Source organism: Coregonus clupeaformis, chromosome 19 (genome assembly GCF_020615455.1).
Source record: "Coregonus clupeaformis isolate EN_2021a chromosome 19, ASM2061545v1, whole genome shotgun sequence".
Lineage (NCBI taxonomy): Eukaryota > Metazoa > Chordata > Actinopteri > Salmoniformes > Salmonidae > Coregonus > Coregonus clupeaformis.
In genome coordinates this window covers 9,509,710-9,521,060 of record NC_059210.1, presented here as the reverse complement: position 1 = coordinate 9,521,060, position 11,351 = coordinate 9,509,710, and the positions used below count along the sequence as shown (strand labels likewise).

Sequence of the window (11,351 nt, the reverse complement as noted above, 5' to 3'; positions counted from 1 at the left end):
CGTTTTCTAGGATGGTTTTGTCGGTGGAAACAAGATGGCGGCTCTGGCGAGAGCGCCAACATATTTACACGAATAGATGTCAAAATTAACCCTCATCGAGCGTTTTGTTCGCGACCTGCATGTATTTCATGCATCATGAAGAACAGGATGATGTTTTATAGTAGGGATTGACGAAGCAAGGACCGTTACTAAAGTCAGTGAGATGTGTGAGAGCTATGCCCGCTCGCTGCTGCGTGTGTCGGTGGCGCAGATCTGCCAAGCGTTGGGCTGGGATGCGGTGCAGCTCACCGCCTGCGACCTGCTTTCCGATGTTCTGCACAGATATATCCAGCAGTTGGCCAGGGGTTGTCATCGATATTCGGAGCTCTGTAAGTACTGTATTTCCGACATGTCTACTTGACGTGAGTGATCTGGCTAGGTATTGGATCACGTTGTTTATTCCCGGCTCGGTGACTAGCGCCCCCTCCAATCGAGGCCTAACGTTAGTGCTAATAGCTTGTCAGAGACATGTACAGTAAAGATAGCCTAGCTGCTAACCAACTATGTTAGTTAGCCACATGATGTAATCAATGACCAGACTTAGTTATGTTTGCGAGTATACATTTTCTAAGTATTGCATGTATGTATCTGTGTAGTTAGCTCAATTGTGTACATTTTGTATGTTTTGGCCATGTGTATTTGTGTTTCTCAGTTGAAACCGGTCATGCTGTGTCTGAAATGGTTAGCTCAGATGTCAACATAGGGGAGTGTTCAACATGGGAGAGAAGGAACCCAGTGTGGTATCTCATTTAGAAATGGCTTTTAAGAATATACTATCCTAGAAATGTAGTAGGTTTGTCAATAATTGTCACGTCTTTCCCTTGGGGATAAAATTACAGAAAATGAACTATTTGCTGAAGACATAATAGCTAATGGTTTAGCTAATCTTCATTTTGGCTCAATCAAACCATGATTAAGAAAGAGGATGATCCATATGACAAAGGATATACTGTATGTAAGTCCTTGCATGAAATTATCCTTGTTGTCCATTCAGTCTCACTCCTTGGGTTTGACCCTTAGTAAGATACATGTTAAAGAAGACCTTTCGGTGCGATGTCTCATGCATACTCCTGTTTATTCCTAGATGGGCGAACAGACCCAGTGCTGGACGACGTAGGCCAGGCATTCAGGCTGCTGGGGGTGAGTCTGTCTGAGCTGGAGGACTATGTCCACAACCTGGAGCCTGTAGGCTTCGCCCAGCAGACGCCCCTATTCCCCCTAAGCAAGAACAACGTGCTGCAGTTCCCTCAGCCTGGAGTGGGGCTCCGGGGGGACGCAGAGGAGAGGAAGGACTACGTTCCAGATTATATGCCACCCTTGGTCTCACTACAGGAAGGTAAGGGCTGTAGCATTATGTGTGTGTGTTTGTGTGGCACAACTTACCTCTATGAAGAACAGTTGTGCAGTGTATAGAGAATGTCATGAGATAGGGAGTGTGTGTATGCTTCTGTTTGTATTTGTGTGTTAATGGGGTTTTGATAGACAGATGGTTTTTATCTTCCTCCTTTAATTCAATGCCAATCAGACCCTGGAAGACTGAGTGATTGATTAACTCAGTGTTCTCTTTCACCTGTAGAAGAGGAGGAGGAGGAAGCCCTGGCTGACATGGGCACCTCTGCCGAGGCCATGCAGGTCCCGCTGGACGATACCGATGAGGATATGGATGATGACGAGGCAGTGAATGATGAGAACCACCCTGTGAAGAGACACCTGGACAGCCCCGACGCTGCCATGGGTATGATGCCCACCTCCAAGAGGCCTCGCATGCACCCTGGCTTCAGCCCCGACTGGAGCATGGAGCCCAGGGAGCCCCTCACCTCCCTCAACCCCCAACGTGTTCCTCCAGGCATGATGGCCTCTCACTCTCATGACAGCCTGGGTTCAATGTCTCTGTCCCCTGAGACACCTGGGCCTCCAACGTCATTCAGACCCCAGCCGGTGACCCCCGGGAGACACTCGGATCATAAGTCTCATGGCGGTCAAGGCCGCAAAGGGCCAAAAGGCTCATCCCCTGGCAGGCCACGGACTAAGTCCCCCAAGGGGGTCAATGCTGGTGGGGCTATGTCAGGCAGCCCCATCTGCTCGCCTAAATCTTCCAAGGAAAGGAAAAAGTCCCCTGGCCAGACCAAGAGCCCTAAAAGTCCCAAGAGCCCCAAGATGGGCTCTGGAGCCAAGTCTGGGTCTCACCCCCAGGGCAAGTCGGAGGCTCAGGCCCTTGGCCTACAGAGGCTGCCACTGTCAGCCCTCAGCGAGAGGATGGGGAAAGAGAACATCCACGTCCAAAGCCTGGAGGACCACGAGCTGGCGGGTTTCATCTCAGGTAAACTCGTCGAACCTGGCACCGACAACGCCGATATCAACGACTCCATCGACGCTGTGATCGCCAGGGCGTGCGCCGAGCGGGAGCCCGACCCCTTCGCCTTCTCGTCGGGCTGCGAGTCGGAGAGCGATGGCTTCTCCTCTCCCCGGAGGCTCACTATCATGGAGCCAGGAGGAACGCCTAAGCTCTCACTGGATGCCAACAGCCTTGGTAAAGACACGTCCACGCCACTACAACTCAGCACAGGTGGCGGCCCCGGGAACTGGACCATGGACGACTCCATCAACGAGGTCATACGCAAGGTGAACCAGGGGGGTCCCTCGGCAGGACAACCCCAGGACGAATCGTACCTCACCTCAGCGTCCGCCTCGCCCCCGACCCCGGAACCCCTCCTCAAGATGTACCAGGAGAAGAACAAGCTCGTCTCCTCGGCTGACATCAAGAAGAAACTGAAGAAGGAGCTCAAGACAAAGATGAAGGATAAAGGAGAGAAACCAAAAGATAAAGAGAGGGATAAGAACAGGGGGAAGATGAAAGAGAAGAACAAGGATAAGAACAGGGGGAAGAGCAAAGATTCTTTCTCCAAAGAGGCCAAGATGCCATGGAAGGACATTGGAAACAAGGACGACCTCGGGGAACACTTCCAGGGTCAGAGGTCAGGGTTCGGCAGTCCGGAAGGATCCATGATCAAGATCAAGTCCCGAGATGGAGGGGATGGCAGCGGCAAGAAGGAGAAGGACAAACAGAAAGACAAGAAGAAGGAGAAGAGCAAGAAGGACAAAGACAAGCGGGACAAAGGTAAGGACAGGCAGAAGATATCCTCCCTCACCCCATTCAGTTTGGGTGACATGCCTGTCCGGTTCAGCCCGTCCACGTGTCTCCGCATCCCCTCCATGTTGCCCCCTCTTCCCCCCATCCTCCAGGACAAGGATGTGAAGAGCAAGGAGAAGGACAAGAAGAAAGACAAGAAGAAGAAGAAGAAGAAAGATAAAGACAAGGAGAGGGAGAAGGAGAGAGATAAGGAAGAGAAGAAGCGAGAGAAGGAAAAAGAGAGGATCAGGCTAGAAAAGGTAACTTGTCTTTTCCCAGTATTGGTTTGTAGTGTAGCGTTTTATAAAACATTAGTGAAGCATCTTACACACACACACAATAACACGTTTCTTCTTCTTCTTCTTCTTCTTCTTCTTCTTCTTCTTCTTCTTCTAGGTGAGGGTGGAGACTCCAGTGACTGTCCCGTCTCCTGTCATCCCCAGGCTGACCCTGAGGGTGGGGGCTGGACAGGACAAAATGTACGTTTCTCAATTCAAATCAATACAACTTTATTAGTCCATTTACAGTGCATTTGGAAAATATTAAGACCTCTTGACCTTTTCCACATTTTGTTACGTTACAGCCTTTTTCTAAAATGGATTTAAAAAAATATATATATATATATCCTCATCAATCTACACACAATACCCCATAATGACAAAGCGAAACGTTTTAAAATTTTTAGCATATGTATAAAAACATAAATACCTTATTTATGTAAGTATTCAGGCCCTTTGCTGTTTGTATTTATTAGGGATCCCCATTAGCTGCTGCCAAGGCAGCAGCTACTCTTCCTGGGGTCCAAACATATTAAAGCACTTACATTACATATAAAACAGTATTCCAAACAGACAACTTAGTACATTCAGCTTGTCAACACCTCTTACAAAAACAAGCAGTGATGAAGTTAATCTCTCTTCCACTCTGAGCCAGGAGAGACTGACATGCATGTCATTAATGTTGGCTCTCCGTGTACTTTTAAGGGGCAGCCGTGCTGCCCTGTTCTGAGCCAACTGCAATTTTCCCAAGTCCCTCTTTGTGGCACCTGACCACACTACTGAACAGTAGTCTAGGTGCTACAAAACTAGGGCCTGTAGGACCTGTTGATAGTGTTGTTAAGAAGGCAGAGCAGCGCTTAATTATAGACATACTTCTCCCCATATTAGCTACTGTTGTATCAATATGCTTTGACCATGACAGTCTACAATCCAGGGTTACTCCAAGCAGTTTAGTCACCTCAACTTGCTCAATTTCCACATTATTCATTACGAGATGTAGTTGAGGTTTAGGGTTTAGTGAATGATTTTTCCCAAATACAATGCTTTTAGTTTTGAAAATATTCAGGACTAACTTATTCCTTGCCACCCATTCCGAAACTAACTGCAACTCTTTACGTTTTGCAGTTATTTCAGTTGCTATAGTAGCTGACGTGTATAGTGTTGAGTTATCCGCATACATAGACACACTGGCTTTACTCAAAGCCAGTGGCATGTCGTTAGTAAAGATGGAAAAAAGCAAGGGGCCTAGACAGCTGCCCTGGGGAATTCCTGATTCCACCTGGATTATGTTTGAGAGGCTTCCATTAAAGAACACCCTCTGTGTTCTGTTAAGACAAGTAACTCTTTATCCACATTATAGCAGGGGGTGTAAAGCCATATCACATACGTTTTTCCAGCAGTAGGCTATGATCGATATGAGACTCAAAATTGAGCTCAGGGTTATCCTGTTGCCATCGATCATCCTTGAGATGTTTCTACAACGTGATTGGAGTCCACCTGTGGTAAATTAATCTGATTGGACATGATTTGGAACGGCAGAAACCTGTCTATATAAGGTCCCACAATTGACAGTGCATGTCAAAGCAAAAAACAAGCCATGAGGTCGAAGGAATTGTCCATGGAGCTCCGAGACAGGATTGTGTCGAGGCACAGATCTGGGGAAGGGCACCAAAAAATGTCTGCAGCATTGAAGGTCCCCAAAAACACAGTGGCCTCCATCATTCTTAAATGGAAGAAGTCTGGAACCACCAATTCTCTTCCTAGAGCTGTCCGCCCGGCCAAACTGAGCAATCAGGGGAGAAGGGCCTTGGTCACTCTGACAGAGCTCCAGAGTTCCTCTGTGGAGATGGGAGAACCTTCTAGAAGGACAACCATCTCTACAGCACTCCACCAATCAGGCCTTTATGGTAGTGGCCAGACAGAAGCCACTCCTCAGTAGAATGCACATGACAGCCTGCTTGGAGTTGCCAAAAGGCACCTAAAGGACTCTCAGACCATGAGAAACAAGTGTCTCTGGTCTGATGAAACCAAGATTGAACTCTTTGGTCTGAATACCAAGCTTCACGTCTGGAGGAAACCTGGCACCATCCCTACGGTGAAGCATGTTGGTGGCAGCATCATGCTGTTGGAATGTTTTTCAGCGGCAGGGACTGGGAGACTAGTCAGGATCGAGGGAAAGATGAACGGAGCAAAGTACAGAGAGATCCTTGATGAAAACCTGCTCCAGAGTGCTTTGGACCTGAGACTGGGTCGAAGGTTCACTTTCCAACAGGACAACGACCCTAAGCACACAGCCAAGACAACACAGGAGTGGCTTCGGGACAAGTCTCTGAATGTCCTTGAGACACCTAGCCAGAGCCCGGACTTGAACCCGATCGAACATCTCTGGAGAGACCTGAAAATAGCTGTGCAGCTATGATCCCCATCCAACCTGACAGTGCTTTAGAGGATCTGCAGAGAAGAATGGGAGAAACTCCCCAAATACAGGTGTGCCAAGCTTGTAGCGTCATATCCAAGAAGACTGACTCAAAGGCAGTAATCGCTACCAAAGGTGCTTCAACAAAGTACTGAGTAAATGGTCTGAATACTTATGTAAATGTGATCTTTCCGTATAAAAATAACATTTAAAAAATCCTGTTTTTGCTTTGTCATTATGGGGTATTGTGTGTAGATTGATGAGGGGAAAAAATGATTTCATCCATTTTAGAATAAGGCAGTAACAAAACAAAATGTGGGAAAGGTCAAGGGGTCTGAATACTGTAAATGTCCCTTTTTGGGCGACCCGACCAAATTCCCATTGAAATGTGAGTTGTACATCTGTCATTTGCATTGAGCGAGTCTAAGAAGCGGTAGATATGTTCTATGTGCGCTATTTCTATACTTCCTGTTCTTAAGTTTCGTTTTTGCGTCTTTTACTTTCGATTTTGTACACAAGCTTCAAACGGCTGAAAATACAATATTTTTGGTTACTGAAAATATATTTCACAGCGGTTTAGATAGTACAATGATTCTCTACACTATACATTGCTTGAAATTATGTGAACTATTAGAATTTTAGCAACCAGGAAATGGCTGAGCAATTTCTACATATTGCACCTTTAACTTAATTTGGCTGCAGCATACAGCTGCATCAAACATGTACAGCACACACTGACACAGGAACACCTACATACATAGATGTACAAAACAAGTGCTGTGTCTGGTCCTATGTGGTTCAGGGCCTCTGTATTTTTTACTCGCATGAAGTCATTTCTCATTGGCTCTGATCTCTCTCTCTCTCTCTCTCTCTCTCTCTCTCTCTCTCTCTCTCTCTCTCTCTCTCTCTCTCTCTCTCTCTCTCTCTCTCTCTCTCTCTCTTTCCATCTCCAGAGTTATCAGCAAGGTGGTTCCGAATTCCGAGCCACCGCCCAAGATTCCAGCACCCAAGACCCCCACCACCAAATCTGGTCCCGGCAGTCGCCTTCAGCTGCCGCCACCTCCTCCAATCCTCCCCCCGATACCCTCGTTGGCTCCTCCTGCATCCCATCTTCCCCCTGACAACCCTCCCCCTGCCATGCTGTCACCTGCATCAATGCTGTCCTCCGGCAAAACATTTGTACGCAGCGTGGTCACTGAAACTGTCAGTACATACGTGGTGAGTCCCACCCCACTTCATTACTCATCTATCTCTCTTGACTATTCTGTCTATTCCTGAGGGTCCCAGACCCCCTTTATCACTCATACATATCTCATGTCTATCTACTCCTATCTGTTTGAAATATGTTTTATTGAAGAGCACAACTGCAGCATACATAGTCTTGAGAGTGTTCTCCATTGCTCCGGATAGTAACAGGTAATGGATATACACTGAGTATACCAAACATTAAGAACACCTCACTAATATTGAGTTGCACCCCCTTTTGCCCTCAGAACAGCCTCAATTCATCGAGGCATGGACTCTACCAGGTGTCGAAAGCATTCTACAGGGATGCTGGCCCAAGTTGACTCCAATGCTTCCCACAGTTGTGTCAAGTTGGCTGGATGTCCTTTGGGTGGTGGACCATTCTTGATACACATAGGAAACTGTTGAGCAGTGTTGCAGTTCTCGACACAAACCGGTGCGCCTGGCACCTACTACCATACCCCGTTCAAATGCACTTAAATCTTTTGTCTTGCCCATTCACCCTCTGAATGGCACACATACACAATCCATGTCTCAATTGTCTCAAGGCTTAAAAATCCTTCTTTAACCTGTCTCCTCCCCTTCATCTACACTGATTGAAGTGGATTTAACAAGTGACATCGATAAGGGATCATAACTTTCACCTGGTCAGTGTCATGGAAAGAGCAGATGTTCTTAATATTTTGTCCACTCGGTATACATAGGCATACATAATAAACATTTTTAATTTATGCGATGCATATTCTGTCTTGTTGCTAACACGTTGTTTCCCCTGTAGATCCGTGATGAGTGGGGAAGCCAGATATTCTACTCCTGAGTGTGTTGTTGCTAAGATGTTGTTTCCCCTGTAGATCCGTGATGAGTGGGGAAACCAGATCTGGATCTGTCCTGGCTGTAACAAACGTGACGACGGTAGTCCCATGATCGGCTGTGATGACTGCGATGACTGGTACCACTGGTAAGAGAGAGGTTTGGATTAATTAATCCATCCATCCATTAATTCATTCATTTGTTTATTCATTCATTAATTTACTCTGGTTCAGTCCAGCTGATATGACAAGTTATTGCTGTAGAACCATAGTGAGGAACATTGACTAGTAGTCAATGTTCCTCACTATGGTTCTACAGCAATAACTAGTCAATGTTCCTCACTATGGTTCTACAGCAATAACTAGTCAATGTTCCTCACTATGGTTCTACAGTAATAACTAGTCAATGTTCATCACTATGGTTCTACAGCAATAACTAGTCAATGTTCCTCACTATGGTTCTACAGCAATAACTAGTCAATGTTCCTCACTATGGTTCTACAGTAATAACTAGTCAATGTTCCTCACTATGGTTCTACAGCAATAACTAGTCAATGTTCATCACTATGGTTCTACAGCAATAACTAGTCAATGTTCCTCACTATGGTTCTACAGCAATAACTAGTCAATGTTCCTCACTATGTTTCTACAGTAATAACTAGTCAATGTTCATCACTATGGTTCTACAGCAATAACTAGTCAATGTTCCTCACTATGGTTCTACAGCAATAACTAGTCAATGTTCCTCACTATGGTTCTACAGTAATAACTAGTCAATGTTCCTCACTATGGTTCTACAGCAATAACTAGTCAATGTTCCTCACTATGGTTCTACAGCAATAACTAGTCAATGTTCCTCACTATGGTTCTACAGCAATAACTAGTCAATGTTCCTCACTATGGTTCTACAGCAATAACTAGTCAATGTTCCTCACTATGGTTCTACAGCAATAACTAGTCAATGTTCATCACTATGGTTCTACAGTAATAACTAGTCAATGTTCCTCACTATGGTTCTACAGCAATAACTAGTCAATGTTCCTCACTATGGTTCTACAGTAATAACTAGTCAATGTTCCTCACTATGGTTCTACAGCAATAACTAGTCAATGTTCCTCACTATGGTTCTACAGCTACGCTACAGTAACTAGTCAATGTTCCTCACTATGGTTCTACAGCTACGCTACAGTAACTAGTCAATGTTCCTCACTATGGTTCTACAGTAATAACTAGTCAATGTTCCTCACTATGGTTCTACAGCAATAACTAGTCAATGTTCCTCACTATGGTTCTACAGCAATAACTAGTCAATGTTCATCACTATGGTTCTACAGTAATAACTAGTCAATGTTCCTCACTATGGTTCTACAGCAATAACTAGTCAATGTTCCTCACTATGGTTCTACAGTAATAACTAGTCAATGTTCCTCACTATGGTTCTACAGCAATAACTAGTCAATGTTCCTCACTATGGTTCTACAGCTACGCTACAGTAACTAGTCAATGTTCCTCACTATGGTTCTACAGCTACGCTACAGTAACTAGTCAATGTTCCTCACTATGTTTCTACAGTAACTAGTCAATGTTCCTCACTATGGTTCTACAGTAATAACTAGTCAATGTTCCTCACTATGGTTCTACAGCAATAACTAGTCAATGTTCCTCACTATGGTTCTACAGCAATAACTAGTCAATGTTCCTCACTATGGTTCTACAGCAATAACTAGTCAATGTTCCTCACTATGGTTCTACAGCAATAACTAGTCAATGTTCCTCACTATGGTTCTACAGCAATAACTAGTCAATGTTCCTCACTATGGTTCTACAGCAGTAACTAGCCAATGTTCCTACGCTGGGGAAAGCTGATCCTCTCTAACTATCCCTTTTTGATCCCTTCTTTTTATCACTCACTGATTCCGTCTTTCTCCCCCCAGGCCTTGTGTCGGGATGGTCTCAGCCCCTCCCGAGGACCAGCAGTGGTTCTGTGTGAAGTGTGCCGGCAAGAAGAAGGACAAAAAACACAAGAAGAGGAAACACAAAGTGCATTGAGAGAGACTTTGCAAAACAAAGCTCACTTTGGACTTGGTACTTTTCATTCACTGGACTGTCTGCTTCTTCAAACCATCCTTTTGGAACACTCCTGGCACTGCTGTAAACAAACAAAGAAAGAAGTAAATCAACATGACAGATGGGACATTCACACCTCCTGATGATTTTAGTGACTGACATGATCAGCCAATGATATGATAGCGCCGTGTGTGACTCTGTAGAAGAAAAAAGAAAAGAAAAGAAAAACAGACTCTTTAACCAGCACATATCCAACCTCCGTTCTCCTGTGGGCTCCATGGTTACTATGCTTCCTTCCCCTCCCTTCTGTAAAGTGTTTCGGAGGCTTTAAGGCTGCGTCCTGGTTCTCTACCCTTCTGCCGGTGTGCACTAGCACCCTCCACGTCATGGATTTAAAATGCTTGGATTGGTGTAAGCAATGGCTGAAAGGAGTTTCAACCATTTGTTAAATCCATGATGGGGAAAGGTGCTCCAGGAGATTGTTCAATCCACGAAAGGGACTGTGCAAGTGCCCACTTCGGGAGAAGGGTAGATAATTGGGACGCAGCCTCTGTTGATGTGGGAGCCCAGCGTTCAGGAAGGAATGTTCAGGTGCTCTGATGTCATCACGGAGATCATGCTTTTCAATCATCATGGCTACAAATGGATAACTGTTGAGTTCAATGTTGTCAAAGAGAGGGTATAGAGAAAAGTCTACATTCATCCATTGCCACATTATTCTTGTTGTTTCATTAGTATTGTCATAGCCTGGTCCCAGATATGTGTGTGCTGTCTTGCCAATTCCTATGGCTATTGGCTTGAGTTGGAGACAGCACAAACAGATCTGGGAACCAGGCTAGTATTGTCACATAGGTCAATAATATCAAACTGAATGACCGATTCAGATTCTGCCTGTTTAAAATCCCCCCTCCCGGTTTTCTGCTGCAGTATCATTAAATATGTAATGTACACTCCCCTACATATTTATTTGGAAAGTGAAGCTAAAATGTGTAATTTGGCTTTATACTATATTTTGGATTTGAGATCAAATGTTTTACGCTACCGTTCAAAAGTTTGGGGTCACATAGAAATGTCCCTGTTTTCGAAAGAAAATCATTTTTTTTGTCCATTAAAATAACATAAAATTAATCAGAAATAGATTGTAGACATTGTTAATGTTGTAAATGGCTATTGTAGCTGGAAACGCCTGATTTTTAATGGAATATCTACATAGGCATACAGAGGCCCATTATCAGCAACCATCAGTCCTGTGTTCCAATGGCACGTTGTGTTTGCTAATCCAAGTTTATCATTTTAAAAGGCTAATTGATCATTAGAAAACCCTTTTGCAATTATGTTAGCACAGCTGAAAACTGTTGTGCTGATTA

At 44.8% G+C, this 11,351-nt stretch overlaps 1 protein-coding gene across 2 annotated transcripts; it reads left to right on the top strand.

Annotated features, from left to right (window-relative positions):
* Positions 1-20: 20 nt before the first annotated feature.
* On the top strand, positions 21-11,065 carry LOC121531611 (transcription initiation factor TFIID subunit 3-like). Of its 2 annotated transcripts, none has more exons than XM_045227100.1 (7): positions 21-368; positions 1,124-1,375; positions 1,616-3,429; positions 3,566-3,648; positions 6,817-7,066; positions 7,960-8,066; positions 9,852-11,065. In XM_045227100.1, the coding sequence occupies exons 1-7, from the start codon at positions 203-205 to the stop codon at positions 9,964-9,966; spliced, it is 2,787 nt and encodes a 928-aa protein (XP_045083035.1). In that variant the 5' UTR covers positions 21-202; the 3' UTR covers positions 9,967-11,065. The 2 variants fall into 2 exon arrangements, with proteins under 2 accessions (XP_045083035.1, XP_041692854.2); XM_041836920.2 differs by having other exon boundaries at positions 22-368; positions 6,817-7,081.
* The last annotated feature ends 286 nt before the right edge of the window (positions 11,066-11,351 follow it).

Excerpts from the sequence above, each read along its gene's own strand:
- LOC121531611 (XM_041836920.2), top strand. The coding sequence starts at position 203 with ATGTGTGAGAGCTATGCCCGCTCGCTGCTGCGTGTGTCGGTGGCGCAG. Across the intron at positions 369-1,123 it reads TCATCGATATTCGGAGCTCT|ATGGGCGAACAGACCCAGTG; the intron begins GTAAGTACTGTA and ends GTTTATTCCTAG. Across the intron at positions 3,430-3,565 it reads AGAGGATCAGGCTAGAAAAG|GTGAGGGTGGAGACTCCAGT; the intron begins GTAACTTGTCTT and ends TTCTTCTTCTAG.